General features: G+C 35.3%; 1 protein-coding gene across 2 annotated transcripts in view; it reads right to left on the bottom strand.

Moving 5' to 3' along the window:
• Positions 1-3,571: 3,571 nt before the first annotated feature.
• Positions 3,572-18,827, bottom strand: part of fbxl6 (F-box and leucine-rich repeat protein 6) — a 38,248-nt gene continuing 22,992 nt past the window's right edge. The window contains exons 6-12 of one of the 2 annotated variants that reach the window (XM_039737384.1): positions 16,473-16,604; positions 14,981-15,088; positions 14,181-14,303; positions 12,819-13,050; positions 11,136-11,382; positions 7,736-7,905; positions 3,572-4,237 (exon numbers count right to left, since the gene is read on the bottom strand). In XM_039737384.1, the coding sequence (XP_039593318.1) occupies positions 7,749-7,905; positions 11,136-11,382; positions 12,819-13,050; positions 14,181-14,303; positions 14,981-15,088; positions 16,473-16,604 (999 nt within the window). In that variant the 3' untranslated portion in view covers positions 3,572-4,237; positions 7,736-7,748. Of the gene's footprint in view, positions 4,238-7,565; positions 7,906-11,135; positions 11,383-12,818; positions 13,051-14,180; positions 14,304-14,980; positions 15,089-16,472; positions 16,605-18,827 lie in introns of those variants that run through there. The other variant, XM_039737383.1, reaches the window with a different exon arrangement.

Raw genomic sequence — 18,827 nt, forward strand, 5'->3', positions numbered from 1 at the left:
ACGTCTTTTTTTTGTGTTTTTTTTCCTTGTCCTATGGACTATAAACTTTGTTTTTGTGACACTTCTTTTTTTATTTCAAATGAAGATATATCACAGTACAGTATGTTTTTTTTATTCTGTATAGTTTGTTAACACCAGTATGTTTATTTATTATTTAGTATTTATATATTTGTTTTCATTTCTTGTGTATTGTGGGTGGAACCTCAAAGGGTAGGACCAACCAAACATCACTGCTGAAGGACCGCCCTCAGCATTTACACCTCAGAATGGGAAGTAGGTTCTTCAGTGGTTCATTGATTGTGGAAGAGTGGTCATAGTCAGTATAGTATTGATTCCAGGTTGTTTTGGGACTTTTGCTTCTACCTTCTGGAACTGGTGTTGTTTGGTTCGTCTTGGACTGCCTTTTTAGACAAATCCTTTCAGCTTATTCAGCTTTATTTTTTCTTGAATACATTTTGCATTTATAAAGATTCCTTGTTAGTATTGTCCCTCTAGCAACGTATCTGATGGTTTCATTACCTAGTAAGGGATTTTAGTGTATTTTGAGACAGTTAAGATATTTTATAACTTTACATTTTGAGACTTTACAAGCAAAAGCTTGCCTGTGGAGTTTGGACTCAGGCTGCCTGGGGTAAGGCCTACCTTAAGGTCCTGGCCTCTTAATGGCCTCACACTCTTTTTGCTATTTTGATTGTACTGTATGCAACACTGTTACTCTGCATAACCAGTACACATACCAAGGTTGCCTGTCATCCTTCAATAAACATATGTATTATAATTCATAGAGAGAGTATCCTGCAAATATCATCAAGTCAAGTCAAGTTGGGGGATCATACACTGGTACAGTTCGTTGCCAAACCCACCACCACACAACGAAACAGCTCGGGATACTATTTGGCAAACAACCCCATGACAGACACACGGCCCAGTCCCACCCTCCCGAAATGACCTTCTATCTGCCGTAGCCAGGTGTTACATGGGTGACCCCTTGGTCTAGTCCAGCCAAATAACATTGATATAACATAATTTTTTGTTGTCAGAGCAAATAGGATCCAGAACATTTCCAAGCCTATTGTAGAATATCTCACTTTTCTTGATCTTCTGCAAACAACCTGCCATTGTTGCCTTGTGAGAACTCGGTGAAACTGTTAAAATAAGCACTAATAGAATTTGAACTTATTCTTAGACATTATTCACATTTTTTCCAGCTATGAATAATTACACTTTAATCTTAGCCTTTGCATGGTCTAAAAGATGTCTTTCACAACAAAAGTAGCCTTTAATCTGGTCCATCCATTCATTTTCTCTCATCTCTTTGTCTCTCTTTCTCTCTCTCTGTAAATCTTACCTGTTCACTTCAGTTCATGCAAGGAGTACTGCTGTGGATGGAAAATTCGTATAAAATTTTCTCACTTCAAAAATAACCTGTACATAGTTTTTTCTTATGAAGATGCATGATGACACAGTCCTTTTCTAACTCTGGTAAAATCCTGTGAAGTATTAAATAAGTATAAAAAAAAGAAAAGAAACTTAACATAGATGGCAAAACATTACTCTTAGCACTTAAGAAATTTAATATTGGTCAAAATACTAAATATTATTGAGGTTTTTACTAAATATCCTAACAGTAAGTTTTTGTAATCATATTAAAATACAGGAAACTCATGATACTAAGATTTGCAAAATGTAATCATTCCCTGTAGTACATAATTATTTGTATGCAGACAGTGTAGCCTAGTGGCTACACAGTATATCACAAGTTAAACAGTTCACTAGAGAATACTCACAGTATTACCCTGGCAAGGTTATTACTGGACTATAACATTATCAAGCTTGCAGAGTTCAGTTTATAACAGAGGGGTGCTGGAGTCTACCCTGGCAGCATTGTGCTTAAGGCAGGAACAAATGTATTTTGTTTGATGTGCTATATTGTGTTGACTTTGTCCCTCTTAGACAACCTACACATGCACGAGCTCCGTTCCCTAATCTGCTTGATAGCTCAAAAGACTTTGATGGGGATGATGCTGAGGCATCAGTTTACTTTTGCAACCAGCAATGTACTGATATATTAAACTCTGTTACACTTTTCAAATCAAGTTGTAGTCAGGATGGCAAGCCTTTGCCCTGGCTAAATCAATCTATTCATAGTGTTAGGTGCCACTGTTGAAAGACTGAATTGGAAGTTTACCATCTTTATTTAAAAGATTTGCATTGTACTTATAAGACAGTAAAGGAAGCTAGGGATTTGTATTTTGCGCAATTGATATAAAATCGCTCATTTAATTTCAAAGATTTGTTCGACACTACTTCTAATATCGTTTTTCCTGTCTCTGTTAATTTTCTCGTTTCTTCAAATACTGATTGTAACAATACTCTCAACTACTTTTTTTGAAAAAGTCACTTCCATTCAATCAAATATCTCGGCTTTTCCAAACTTTGTGCAGGCTGTTCCCCCTTGCTCTTTCAGTCTAAATTCCTTTTCCCCAGTATTTCTTGACAGTTTTCTTACTTTAATTTAGAATTTAAATACTTTGTTTTGTGTGTTGGACAGTCTTCCAACCTCTCTATTTTTACGAGTTCTTCACTTGATTGGCCCAAATTTGGTGGCCATGATCAATTCTTTTCACCTTACTGCTATTATGCAGGCTTTGTTGAAAAATCAATCTTAATCCCTCTTATTTTAATAATTTGAGGCCTACCTCTAAACTCCCATTACTAGCTTAAAATTTAGAAAAGGCAGTCAAATCACAACTGATTGCTTTTCTTATTAAATATCAAATTTTAGGTCCATTTCATTACAACATTCCACAGAAATGGCACTTCTTAGGGTGGCTAATGACCTTCTGATGGCTGCTGATGCTGGGATACATTCCATCCTTGTACTTTTGGATCTTAGTGCAGAATTCGATCCAGTAGGCCATACACTTCTAATTAACAGGTTAAAGTATCTCTGAGACTGCCTTAGAATGGTTTACTTCTTATTTGGCAGAAGAGAGTCTCTCAGCTAGCATGGGTGAGTACATGTCAGACCGGGCATCCTTGTCATGTGGAGTGTTTCAGGGATCCATTCTTGGGCCAGTGGTATTTTCATTGTACATTCCTCAATTAGCTCAAATTTTAAGTTCTTTTAAAGATATTTCATATCACATTTTGGCTGATGATATTCAGCTTTCATGCTCTTTTAAACCACAAAACCACCATATGTTATCAGCCCTATTTGAATGCCTGAGTGAAATAAATAAATGACTAGCTGTTCATTTCTTACAGCTCAATTAAAAAAAAAACTGGCGTTTTAACTATTGCCTCAATAAATTTTCATGCAGAGACCAGTCTCAGGTTACCGGCTGTTTTGCCCAATTTCACATCTTGTGTCTGGAACCTGGGTGTTACAGTATGTTTGACCACTATTTAAATCCTGATGCCTATGTTAAGTCCTTATCTCACCCTTGCTTTTAATCATCTGAGAATTATATCAAAACTAAGAACAACAGTATTGAAGGCTCGAATGAAGACATTAATGTATGTTTTTATTTTTTCACATCTTGATTATGATCATTCTTTATTTACATGTTTAAAAACAGACATTGCTAGTGCGTCTTCAGTCTATTCAGAATGCTGCTGGTAGATTGTTTTACCAGCTCTAGTAAGTGGTCTCACATTACTCTGATTTTATCTTTGCTTTATTGGGTTCCGGTGGAATTCAGAACCAATTTTAAAATTTTACTAATCACCTGTAGAGCACTGCATGGTCAAACAACATGATATATTTCAGATTTCTTAAACATTATACTGCTAGTTGCCAACTTAGAATATCTAACCAGGGCCTTCTTACTGTTCCACATATTCAGTCTTGTGGGAATTGGCTTTTTAGTCCGTTGCATTGAAATGGTGAAATAGACTTCCTTGTGCTTTATGGGCTACTGAAACAATTGATACATTTAAAAAACAGTTGAAGAGGCACCTTTTTTAGGATAGTACACGGATAGCCGTTTTTGGCTCTTCCGTTTTTTGTTCATTTGTTGAAATGTTAGTATAATTAAATTTTTTTTTGTTGTAACTGTGTGTATTAATTGTTTGCTGTGGTGTACAGTGCTTTGTGACTTTATAAATAATTAAATACAATCCTACATACTAAGCCAGTCCATCACATATCCAAGTCTCATCCACTGAAGAAGCCAACTTGGAATTGCTAATTTACCGGCACATCTTTAGGGTTGAGGGGGAAAGGCCACAGAACCTGGGAGAAAAAAAAAAAAAAAAACACAAGTAGACACAAGGACAATGTGCAAACTATAAATGGACAATATAATTTCATAATCATTTAACCCAATATAGCAACCCACTGCTTCATCCTATCAAATTAAAATATTTGTTTTCTAAAATATCCTAACTGGTCTAAGCAAGATGCTTCTGATGCAAGCAGTAAAATTTACAAATACTGAGATTGCTACACTCCCTAGGTAAAAAATAGAGTATACTTAACTCACCACAAGACCAGAAACATTTATTACATTTCAAAAACACAAGCCATGGTTGGTTTCTGATTTTAAAGCCAATGCTCTTAAGTTGGGACATGCCACCCAGCATTATTTTGAATTAAAAAGGTTCTTGAGAGAGAGAGGGAGAGAGATATGAAAGGCACTATATAATAGATAGATAGATAGATAGATAGATAGATAGATAGATAGATAGATAGATAGATAGATACTTCAAGATTCTGAACTAGGACAGTTCTTGAATATGATATTGTACATGGATGGAAGGATGAACATAGATTTCAAGATTTTGAATTAAGAAGCTTCTTGAGATAGCTAGTATTTTATTCAAATAAATAGATGACTACTGAAAGACCGACCAACAACAAGAAATAAATAATGCATGATACTCATCAGGATAAAGACTGTTGAATCTTAAAAAAAAAAAAAAAAAGTTTAAATAGTTTACAATATGCATTAACAATATATAAGTATATTTATTACTTAAAAGTTGTACAGAACTGCTGTTAGCTTCTGTTACGCCATAAACCTCTTTCTCTCCATTCTCCATTAAAATATGAGATTATTTTTTTTTCTTGGCCACCTTTACAAAGTATATATGATAAGTAACATAAAAAGTATTTACTTTTTGTTAGACTGTTCCTTTAATTCTGGATTTGTATATTATCCTTAACAGTATTTATAGTACTTTTTAACAAGACACATAAATACGAAAAGTTTAAAGTATCATACTACAGAAACAACACAAGTTAGGAGATACTTCAGTTAAAGGTATAATTTACTTCTGTCATCAATTTATTATGTCATACAGATCCAAAGGTCCATAGGAGTTAACACCAATAGGAATGAGCAACCAATGAGTGTCACATCTGCTCTTTGTGTGATTTAGAGAATTTTCTGTAAATTGCCAGTGAAATTAAAATCTGTTCTATCAGTTTGGTGAAGGTACATTGCTTGAATCCAGAATTAACCTCACACAAGGCATTCTAGCAAGGAAGTATTGTTGTCATGTTTTTCTTGATCGTGAACTCTTTTGGAGGCAAGCATATATAGGATCATTTGCTTTTATTTTCTTTCATATTTGTTATTTAAGTATTAGAATTTAAAGTACTGTATTCTACATTTTCATGTGTCAGAGTTTACATTGTTACACTGTGAAATTAAGCAAAATTAGACGGATTAAATTATACATTTCCAGAAAACTAAGAATCAAAATTTCAGTTTTTAATACCTTTATACTCACCCACTTCATGTGTAATGGCACTGCACTCTCTATCTATAATGTTTATCACAAGCTGGAAAATATGCTATAAGGGACATTAGCTTATTCCTCTGCACAGTACCATTCCAACGTCTTTATAGCTTTCAGAGCCTGCACGTACAGTATGAGCCACAGGTTTTTAATGGATTCCACTCTTGAGGTTAAAATGATAATTTTGAAATACTAATTTTTGTGGTGAGCAAAATGTGGTACATGCTTGGAATCATTACCTTTGAGAAACATCCAATTGCTGTCAGGTCACAGGGGCAAAAGTAGAAATGTCCTAAATTTTTTAGTTAATGTCTTTGCCCTTAAACTCCCCATGACAAATGAAAACATAACCGACAAATATCATCAAACAGCAATGAATATTTTACAGTTACATATAAAGGTCCTTCGATGTGTAAGCAAGCATCTTTATTTGAGCATTTCATCAATGATCACTATCTACTTTCACCTTGTCTGACCACAGTTCTTCACATTCCTTTTTCATTTTGCTGATTCAGCACACAACTTGCAGTGCAACTTGGACACATGGTCAGTGACATCACTTGTGGTCATTGGGTGTTTTGATTCATGCAACATCAGGCACCCTTGACCAGGTGACTCAGAGGTCACCAGGATTCTGTCTAAGTAGCTTGTGTAGTCCACAGATCCCTCTGCTTGATCCACAGCCCTCTAAACATCCATTCTATGACATCTGTGATTTTCGTGAAGGCTCTAATACTGTTCAGTCCCAAGATTCCAAGGAGCTCAAGTGCCCGGTAGAGGGATTAACCTGTGAAGCATCTACATCCGACTTAAATGGCCTTACACTAGGTCCTCCATCACCTGTTGTGCTATTTTCTTACAAGCTGTTCAAACTTGACTCTCTTCATCTCGATGGCTACTGTCATCTTAGGAATAGACAGTACCAGCATGACCACTTGTCATGTCTCCGACACCAGGACCATGTCCAGCCCGAGTGTGGTTTCTGCAGTGGCGTCACGGAATCTGAGCCGTTTCCCCAGGTCAACCATCAGCTGCTAGTCTCATGTTTGTCAGAGGCGTCCCTGTGGCGAATTGTGCAGCTCCTGCAGTCTCTGCTCAGTCCTTATGGAGGTGATGTTCTTCCTTGCTAGTTGTTGCTGCTTGCTGTGCACATCCTCTGTGGTAATGACATCTGCTATGACCCTCAAAACCTGACCATGGTGCTAACAATAGTGCCGTTCTTCAAAGGCTTTTAGGCAATAGCGCAATATATGCTGCAGGAGCTCAGCCATGAAAGTAAAAATGCATTTTCTCAGAGAGACTGCATTTTAATGAAAAACTATACTTTCCCATTTTTTATTCACAAAACAGAGCTTGATACATATTATTTATTTTGAAAATTCAGCTCAACTTAATAAAAAGCTGTGCTTGAATTCATCAAGACAGACATATCCATAATTTGAAATCTGTATCTTCATCCACTCACTCATATACTTTTATAATTTGAGTGACCCAACTAGGAGGGCACAGGGGCAAGCACTGATGACTCGACATTGTGCCTAGCCATTGTATAGAGTCTGCACTTCTTTGCTGGGCCTGCAAGGATTTTCCTTGCATTTTCACAGAGATGTGCAGGATTGCTTATTTGGAGCTTTAGCTGTCAGCATCCAGCACAAGGCTACAGCCATTTATGAACCACATGCCTACACCAATATAGAGTCACCAATTAACCCAACTCACTTTTACGTGAAAATCCTTGTAAAACAATGCTGCCAGCAGCAAAGTCAGTCTGAACCAAAATGATTACATTCTCAAGCATTTTATAATTTTATTTCTATTATTATTCAACAAATGTCACAAAAAGTACAAAAATGCATTAAAATAAACAAAATTCACTTTTGCAAGGAATTTCATTCTGCAACAGACAATTTTAAGTATGAGGTTGACCTGAGAAAGAGAACTGCATGGTTAATATTTTATTTTACTTTGCATATGTAATCTAGCTCACCCTTGGTTTATCTTTAACAGACACTATCATCACTCTTGCTTTCTAGGAGCCTGAGTAGTAACTGGCGTATGTCTTCTTGTCCTTTATATGCCCTTTTCCAACCACGGGGAAGATGTCGACATGATGCCAGATTTAGGAAAGACAGCTGTGGACACTGAGTAATCACCTGCCTATGAAGGGTCAAAAAATAAAACAAAAATTAGTTGAAAGGTGAAATATTAAATATATATTTTCCAAATGACCATATGCTACTACTAGAAATTAACTTTAGTTGCATGAATTCCAAAATTGCACTATTTCTCAAACTGTACCATAGGCAACATAAAGAAAAACATTTTTGAAAAAGGACACATTTAAAGTGTTTGATACTTCTATTATTCCTTATTTATTAAAATTAGGGTCTTTATGAAATTATAGCTTTAAGATTTATCCTCATACAGTCATTTCCAGAAAAGCTGGGACTCTGTGTAAAATATAAATAAAAAAATAATGAAATAATTTGCAAATCGTTTAAAAACTGCATTTAATTGAAAATGGTTTTATTGATTTATGAAAAACATCTGTTCATTTTGAACTTGATGTCAGGGCAATTTTTTACAAAAAAAGTTGGAACAGAAGCAAGAAAAGACTGGAAAAGTTGTTTAATGCTTAAAAAAAAACAAAAAAAAACACCTGGGGCCTCATGTATAAACGGTGCGTACGCACAGAAACGGTGCGTAAGAACTTTTCCACGTTCAAATTCAGATGTATAAAACCTACACTTGGCGTAAAGCCACGCACTTTTCCACGGTACCTCATACCTTGTCGTACGCAAGTTCTCCACTCAGTTTTGCAGACTGGCGGCACCCAGCGCCAAAGCAGTGCTACTGTTCCTGTGTGGTTACACCTTATTTTCCTGACGCGGCTTTATAAATACACCGAAACTAACCGCATATTGTTTATTAGTGTAATGCATCTTATTGTAATTAACTTGTAACAATATAATGGTCCAGGGAACAGCGATAGTATTCTAAATACCATAACCACCCACCTGGATGATGAGACAGCAGCCATTACTGCACCATGGCCACCATACATTAGTTATTAGGTGGTGAAGGGATGAGAGAATATAGCAAATTAGAGACAGACAGACAGACCGATAGACAGATAGATAGATAGATACTTTATTAATCCCAAGGGGAAATTCAAATGGAACGTTTGTGGAACAGGTGATAACTGGGACATTGGGATACAATCTACTTTTTTAAAATATGCCCAAGGATCTTAAAATGACCACAGAGAGTTAGGACCTTGGTTTTAGGTCTTATCTGAACTGTGTCATAAGTACAGTGCAGTGTCCCCGTTATTGCATTGGGATCCACACACAGGCCAAAGGGTAAGAGCCCCCTGCTGGCCACATAGTGATATTACAAATACTGCCAAGCCTCTAAATAAGTATTTTATATGGTTTGGAGACTGCTACATTAATTTGGTTATTATGAAAGGCTGGGTGCAAAATTCATTACAAGTGTCAACTCTAGCTGTCACTAGTACATTAGATCAAAGGGCAGAGATATCATGTAGAGTAACCGCGTAAGTGTATTCCGTTGAAGATTGCAGGGTACTGCTAAAACGGAAATATGCTGGTTCTATTGACAGACGGCAAGATGTTTGAAATTTCATGATTGTAACTGCAACACAGGTACTTTTAGGTAGAAATTAAGTTTTTAGGGCATAATCTACAGGTCAGTTGGTGACAGCAGTCTGGAGTAAAGTGGGGAGAAGTGTTTATTTCAGCAGAGGTACAGTCAAATAATATTTCCTAATGCTCAATGCAGTAATAAGCAAACTATAAAGGAATGTGATTTTATAATGGCTATAAACTCTCCTAATAGTATGACAGAACTAATGAATACCACTTACACAAGTACCTTAAGAAAGATAAATACTTCTTGACTTGGATAACACCAATGCACATGGAGTGGGTGAATTCAATACAAGACATGTACTACTTTTTTCTCACATATGCCAGGGTGAAGACCCAAGTCACCCTGTCGGTAGAGTCAATTATGGTTCAAATACAATTCTACTAACATTTAGCTTTCATCGTCATTACTTTTTATATACTTTTCTTAGATTTCACAGCCTTTTCAGACACTTGATTTAAATAACATTTACAATAATTATAGTAACACTTCGATCTGATGTAGCTTCATACATTTTATCAAGTTTACATGAGGATGTACTTTTTTCCCTGCACTTGTTCCCTCTGAATTAAGATGTAGAGAAGCAAGCCCTTAATTGACAGAGGGTGACCGACTAATTGCCTCCTAGTTGTAGTTAACAGGCAATCAGACAGCCAGTTGAGCAAACTAAGAAGAAACACGAAACAACAAAACAACTACAGTTGAAGTCAGAGGTTTACATTGAATTCTTTAAAACTCGTTATATAACCCCTCCACAGATTTTATACTAACAAACTATAAATTTGGCATATCGTTTAAGACATCTACTTTGTGCAGGTCAAAATGATTTTTTTTTTGTCAACAATGTTCACAGACCTCAGAGTATTTAATTTTTTATTGACTATATCACAACTCCAGTGGGTCACAAGTTTACATACACCTTAATATTTGCTAGGATTGCCTTTAAATTGTTTAACTTGAGCCAAACATTTTGGGCAGCATTCCACAAGCTTCTTACAGTAAGTTGTTGTAATTTTGACCCATTACCCCAGGCAGAACTGGTTTAACTGGGACAGGTCTGTAGGCCTTCTTCTTTGCATACACCTTTTCTGCCCACACATTTTTAATCAGATTGCGGTCAGGGCTTTGTGATGACCACTCCAGTACCTTGACCTTATTGTCCTTAAGCCTTTTTGCCTGGCATGTGCATGATGTACCCATATAACCAAGTCATAAATAGAATACATTCTTGAGATTATTATCTAAACTAATCCACACTACAGTTATTTAATCCACACTATAATTATTGATATTATAAATAAAATATTAATGTCGTGAGCACTGTTGTCCGATAACTCCATTGTTCATTTTTGAAATCTGATAAATTGCACTGCTTGTGTAGATTTTGCACATGCCTTATGTACTTGTGGGTTTTAATTCAAGTATTACAAGTGTGTTAGGTTCACGGCCAGTATAACACTGGAATCACATGAGTGAGTGTAGGTGGGGTTGGGGGTGTATATACATATGACTTGTAGTGGACTGTTGTACCCTATCCAGGGTTGGTCCTTGGATTTAGTCTAGTATTGCTGGGATAGCCACCAGTTCCTTGTGACCATGAACTGAAAGAGTGATTTATAAAAAAAAAGAATGGTTAGATGGATACAAATATTCTGCAGTATACCATTCAAACTACAAATAAATTCATGTCATCCAGTGAAGAACTGTATACTCACCTTACAGAATTCAAGGAAATTTTGGTACCACCAAGGTTTAGCGATCGGAGTGGACTTCTTCCTTCATTTATTGCAAGTTTAGCTATAGCAGTTTCAAGGTCATTCTCAGAGAAAACATGACCGCTTAGGTCTAATTCCGCAAGACAATGGTGCCATTTTTCAGTAAATAGGTAGCTCCCTTCTTTGGGCAATAGCTGGTTGCTGCTGCTACCGCTGCAGTACAGCCCTAAGTAGAGGCATTCAACATCTGCAAAAATTTCCATTAAATATATAAACATAAATAACAATAAAAAGAAAGCTTAACTATGAACAGAAGCTATTCCATTCAATTAACTGTTTAAAAAAGGGCCGGTTCAATAGTAAACAATTTTCACCGCGGTGGGCTGGTGTCCTGCCCGGGGTTTATTCCTGCCTTGCGCCCTGTGCTGGCTGGGATTTGCTCCAGCAGACCCTGTGTCAGGATATAGCGGGTTGGACAATGGATGGATGGATTATACAGTTCATCCATTGCTTCATAAATGGTTGACTGTCTGCCGATTTTATGTAAAGAATATAAGCTCAGGTTTTGCCATGTCTTTTCTGTATCTTTAAAAAAATTTGTTAAGTAGATTCCATTTTAAGCCCTGATGAAGGTGTACTGTTGTTTGGAAAAGCAACGTCAAACAGTATGTTCACCGGCCATCTGACTTTCGTATGCTCTATTGTTAGAGAACTATCAAAACATTTGTCTGCCTTTAGTTACTAAGAGTACACGAAAAGCAGGCAGTGCACTTCACATATTAAGTAACAGGGAAAAGCAAGTAAAGCAGACAGTTTGGGTAGGCAGCCATTCTAAACTCATGTAGTAGCACAGAAGCGTAAAAGAAGTGGATAGCTTTCAGAAAGTACAACTGGTGTTAGTGCCGTTTCAACCAGGTTTTATTTAGCCACCTGCATGGTGTTACAGGAAATTAATGAGACTGATACTAAAGAGCACTTTATTGTAAAATAATTACATTTTATTACATTTGGGTCCATCCTCATGTCATTGTCTTCTAAGCCATCCATCAGTACACTAATTACAGCTTTTTGGTTTGTTTCATTTGGTCTCATTAATTTTCCACAATTTCACATGTCTACTACTGGAGATCATCTTTATTTAATTTAAAAATACAGGCCTACTACATACAGCATAATGATGATGGAATATTTGTCCACCCACTAATATTAATGACACTAAGCAGTACTGCATGATAATTGTAATATGTGTAATCTAGTATGATAGAATTCCCTTAAAACAAACAGTAGTATTACTTTAATACTGTATGTTGCCAGCTTGAGTTTAACTTCAAATATAGAACTAAACTGCATTCAAGCAGTTGTTACAGATAACAATTACATGTACAAAGTCTTCATGACACACTTACATTGCTGCCACAGGCAGTTAACAATTCCCTAACACACTGACCTGAACAAAAACATTAAAAACTATTGGAATGCTATAAGCTGGGTGGAAAAATCCTGGTAGCTTAACTTTACTCTATGAAGTTTATAAATATATAATCTTACTTAAAATATCAGATTTTCCTATCAGCACTGGACCTCAACTGCACGTACCACACTAGAAGATATTTTAGCTTACATACATGTTCATTTTCAGACCTTTGATCAGTTAAATAAATTCTAGTCATATAGTATACTCACTTTTGCAGGGTAATTTAGCAAGGCCAGTAGGAGTAATTCTGTAGCAACCTCGAAGGTCGAGCACTCGAAGGCTGTGTGATTCATGGAGGATTCGATGCAGAATTTGATCCTCTACAAAGGAGAAGAATGACGTAGCTAAGCAGAGCTCCTCCAGGTGAGGAAAACCTGCCGTACAAAACGCAGATGCACGGGAAGACTTTGGAAGCCAAAGAAGGTTCAGCAAGCGAAGAACCTTTAAAAAAAACAAGAAAAAACAACCAGTTATGAAAAAAAAAAATTTAAATATCAGAACCAGTGCAGATAAAATAACAAACTTTATTGAACAAACACTAACATTTAATAAATAACAATATTACTTGCATGCTTTATGAATAAGCAGCACTACAAGTTGTGGATTCATAGATGAATACATTAGTAGAATGGAAATGCTTAGATATAATTTAAATTGTTAAAAATGGTTTTGCCAGTTTAAAAAAAAATATTTGATAGACTGCCAAATGCGCAATTCTATCCTCGTTAACCTTTCAGTTTGAAGATGGTACAAATGCATGGAGAAGACACACTTTACTATTTGTTTTTTCACTTCTTTATAATGTACAGATTGAGAGAGTACACTTTTCAGGTTATCATGATCAACAAGCAACAAAAGTTTGTTTTCCAATTAAATATGATTCACACTTTAAGGGTCTGTGTCCTTTGTTTGACATTGCCAGACACACTATGTAATGAAATCAATAAGAATTAAATATGTAACTAAGTTGGAAAAATGAATTTTCACTCAAGATGTGTTTTATAAAAGGTATGCTTCCACATGTTGTTTACAGATCGAACCCCTATAGGGTCATTCACAGTTCTCACATTTTATCGTGTGATATGAATGGGTACAAAAAGCTTCTGATTAGATCACTGGTTTATCTTAATTTTTCATTACAAAAATACAAAAACTAAACTATTTTCAATTAGCTACTTGATTGAAAGTCATTTCCAATGAATAGAAAACTTTTACCATAATCTTTATTTTAAGTAGAAGAGAGGTTTGCTTATTGGAGAGTTGGTGTACTGTATTCCCAAATTATGCTGACAGCTCAATTAGGTCAAGTGCTAGGCTCACAATTCAGCCAGTATAGTGTCTGTATGGAAACTTCAGCCTCTTCCAATATCTTTGTGGGTCCCAAACCCCATCTCACACACACAGGTTGTTGTCTGCTTTGTGCATAGTGATAGCAAAATAAGAGTCTGGTGTCCACAACCTAATTAGATTAAACAGGTTCTGAAAACGGATGTATGGATAAACATATAAAGATCATTCTATAATTCTATTTCATCCAACCCCACAAATTAAACAGAATTACAAAATATTACCTGTAGTTTAGGGCAACCAAGCTGCAAAGCTTCAATGCCAAGCTGGAACTGACGGTAGTCACTGTAGTCTCTTTGCAGAGTATTATTTATTTCTAACAGCTGAAGCTCAGGACAGCAACCTTTCTAAAAAAAATACAATACTAAATCAGTGTCTTATGAAACTACCATACTGTAAATTATAGACAGATCTCCGTAAATAAAATAAAAAAAAAACAAATAAGAAGAAGAAATGTAAATTAGATTGATGGTTGTTAACCACATCATTCTCTCTCAACTTGGAACAGTAGCAGCTTTACTTTGAGGGTCTGAAGACACATTATTTAAACCATTTATATGCACCACCTTGAGTGCAAATAATGGTGGACTGTAGGTAGAAACCACTTTTTCTAAAAAATGAGTCATGTGAATATGTAATAAACTATTGAGTTCTGTAATTCAATCAAAGTACATAAAAATGTTTTAAAAATGTCTGAATGAAAATAAGAAAATATCAAATGATGAGGCAATGTCTATTATATAGTAATATTCTGCTTAATAGTGTAAAAAAATATAACTGAAGCCTAAAAATCACTTTCAATTTTTCTGTACCTATGTGGAATACTGTAAACATTATTGCAGATTTTTTTATCTTATAATTATATATATATAAATAAATATAAATAAAGACTGGATGTTGTCTTTTTTTTTACTGAGTCAACAGATGTTGAATACACAAAACAACAAAAACTGTGCTGCAACTAGTACTTCAAATGCAAATTACAGTTTATATTTCAAGTATTAATATCAAAAAATATACCTACTGAAATAGCATTGATAACTCCAACTAATCGGCAAGTATATGTGATCCAGAGGTGTTTAAGACGACCACCATATTTTTCCAAAAAGTTTATTAAGCTTGCTGTTTCAACCTGGAAGATTACAAAAGTTTATACATTTTTAATGAAAGACCAAAATAATCATTTGTATCATTTATAAGTACTGTGACCAAAAAATGGAGTACTGTACAAGTTAGTTTACAAGACAGTATAGCATATGAAATACAATTTCAAACTGCAGTTTTCAAAAGTAACTACAATGGCCATTAAAGGTCTATAAATCTCCATTAAAATTTTAACATTAGTTGATGCAAATTCTGAAAGCAAGATAAATACACCATTTTTTTTTTTTTTTTTTAAACTAAATTATTTTGCAATACAAGATATCATTATGCCCTCAGTCACAAACACACTTGCACAGTAAAAGCAGCACTAGGACCCATGTTTCATTCATAACTCCTGTCAGGAGGCTTACATACAAAAATACAATTTGGCTTACTTCAGTTTTATTATCTGTTAAACAAAGGTGTATTTATTTATCTTTGAATATGAAGAGTTATTTTAAACTTAATGAACATGTTTTTTTAAGCATTTTGTTGTTTGTGTATTGTACTATGCATGCCTTTTTTAATTTTTTTTTTTAAAAAAAACACAACTTGACTAACTTCCTTTTCATAATAATTTTATATAACTCTATGCACCAACAGGGCATGTCATTGTGAATATTCAAAAAGATGGTTTGTAGCATTATGGAATTCAACAGAATCCTATTTGGAACCTGTAGTAGAAAATAGCAAGTAGCCAGGTTTACAGTGTTTTATAAGTTGTTTCACATTGTAAAAATTGAGAATAACCTATCTGCACATTTATATCTATTGCAACAATATTTTAAATATGAAACAATCTAAAAATGTTGACAGCTCTACTACAAGGATCCACCCACATCTTACTTTGCATGATATACCAGTGTGTACTGTGTGCACCATAACAAGAGTATTCTCAGTCATGTCATAAAGACTGTATAAATTTCCAAAATTAAAAAATGATATTAGATGAAACAGACTGACACAGGGATTTGACTAACAAAAGTTTAATAATGATAAAAAAAAAAATATATAAAATATATATATATATATATATATATATATATATATATATATATATATATATATATATTGGTCCAGATCTAATTATGCAATTTTCATTACGCTATAACTTATTAAGTTTATTACTTAGCAAATCAACCGAAAAATCCCGGACCATCAAGAAGTGTGCGAACTGACGACATGAAGAATTGTCTTCGTGCCAAACTGGAATCCTCCCCGCATAAATCAAAGTCATTCAGACAATCTAGATCTGCAAATTAGATCTGGACCACACTGTATATATTCCATAATGATTCTTTAGTACTTTAAATAATATTATTGTTGTTTTGTAAAGTACATAGTTTGTCAAGTTACTACTGCAAAACAATCACCTGAGAATGTTGTAGATTAAGGCTTTCTAACTGTTGGCACCCACTGGCAAGACTCTCAAATGTTTCTGATCCCACTCCACTACAGTGTAGAAGCTTGATGGATTTTAGATGTGGGCACAACTGAGCAACTGTCTGTAAATAAAAAAATAATAGGTGATTATCTGTTATATGGTCATACAATTTGCACAAATTAATCATAAAGCTCCCTGTGATTAACTATTTTTAAATTGCTCAAAGTTCAAAACAGATATTTAAAACAATAATAAAAATTTCAGTAAAGGTAAAAATAAACAAATGAAACTGAAATAACACTGTCATTGTCTCAAACAATGAAAAGAACAATGCCAAATGTACTCCATCTGACCTGGAGGTGCTGGCAAGTCACATGGACAGAAGGACAAAAGCACTTCCGGGTCAAGGACTCTATAAATGACTGTTGTGAACCCAGCAAGCGAGCCAGAGTCGGGAGGTAGTTGCTTGGAGGTGTGGAGGAGATAGAGAAAGGGAATTGTGTGATTATTATTGTAATTACTTGCCTGTGTTATTATGGCTGTGGTGCTTAGAGCACCGTTTATAAGTAGAATTAAAATACTTTGTGCTTTTACCCTGTGTCCTGAGCATCTGTCTGTTGGGTTAGAGGAGTGACAGTGCCCTCTAGTGTCACAAAACATATCTACACAATATTTGCCGAGCCTTGGAATGTAAGACTACAGAAACAAAGCAGCAGGTTATAGTTCAAACCTATTTCTTTATAAGAAACCAACTCTTGCTGTTGAAGTAAAACACAAATTTAATTAGAGATGACTTTCATCAGTGTGGTTGAAATGTAACATGCACTTTTAATGAACAGGCATTCATGCTTCTTGCACAAGCATTAATGCATTAATTTCTTATATAGAGAAACTGAAACTTTGGACAATGAGATTTGTTAAATGTCCACTCAGGGTGACAGTATACTTTTGAATGTTCAACTACAAGCAAAATATGTCAATTAAGAACAATGTATGTTTTGAAAATTAAAGTAAAATGGTAATGTATTAAGACCTGTAGGTGTCAGGGAAAAGAAAAATCTGCTACTAACTGGTTCAAACAGATTACAAACTCTTTCGAATGAATTAATAATTCATTTTCACTGATTATATTTGTTCTTATTTCAGTAGCTATTTATTTTTGCTGATATCCAGTTTAGTGAGGTATAGCCAGCCATAGGTTTCAGTTTATTCTACACTGTTCAGTGGCATTACCAACTAGATTTTTTAAACTTACCTTTTCTTCTATTAACATTTCCACCACTGACTCTGAAATATCACGTTCTTGGACAAAATTCCACAAATCCATTCTTGTAACGTCTCCTGCTTTTGAAACTCGTTTCATAACTCCACAAAAGAGCTGTTTCGAACATGGTGGTCTTCCAACTAGTTCTTCTTCCACTTCACTGATGTAAAGACACACACCTTAAAGTTCACTGAACTGTATGCCAGGAAAACCGTATGGGACTCCATAATAAGAACTGGACTGCAAGGTGGAAAAATAATAATAATCTGTTCGAACTAATTAATATAGAATGGATCTCTGTACTACTGAAAAAAGAGTCAGGAAAAAAAAATCCATTCAAGAGTTACGCAGAGTTACGTTATAGGTAGACCCTCTTTACTTGGAGGACTGTTAGACTCATTGTCTTGATGTTGAATCCCTGTGTGTGTTTAAGTAGCATAGAGTAAACAACGTCTAGAATGGCATTGACATCGGGCGAGAGACTGAAGCAACTGTGCAAAGCGAAATACTCAGTGAATGTCATTTTGCGTACGTTTTATTATTTTGAATTGGACTCTGACTTGTTGGACTCTGACTTGTTGCAAGCGATCTGGAGATCGAGATCTAAAACAAAAGTAAAGTACTGGGATCAGCTGATCAATCCCCAACTGACGTGTCCAGCTGCTGCCAGATCTCTAACAATCAGCAAAAGCACACTGCATGCAGCAACATATGTTTTATGTTGATTTATGTGAGAAACCATTGCTTTGTGATCTTTTGAGTTTTTTGGAAAATTATTCAGCCCTGGGAGAAGAAGATAAGCCACTGCTTTAGTAATGTTGGTCCACTTCTCACTTTTCTCTCATAAGGCACAATACGGGTATAGGAGTTTTGTAACATGATGTGTTTCGGAGCAGGGGGCTGGGAAGGCTTCATGGTCTGGGCTGCAGCACGCATTTTCACACACTCTTCGTACTGCACTTTATGGTGCTGTTGTAAATGGTGGAAAAGATTAGTAGTGCTCAAAGCTTTTGACAGAGCTTGTTTTCTGCATTTTATACAGAATACATTATTCTGCTGCTCATCTGACACTTTGAATCT

This window comes from Polypterus senegalus, chromosome 15 (genome assembly GCF_016835505.1).
Source record: "Polypterus senegalus isolate Bchr_013 chromosome 15, ASM1683550v1, whole genome shotgun sequence".
Taxonomy (NCBI): domain Eukaryota; kingdom Metazoa; phylum Chordata; class Cladistia; order Polypteriformes; family Polypteridae; genus Polypterus; species Polypterus senegalus.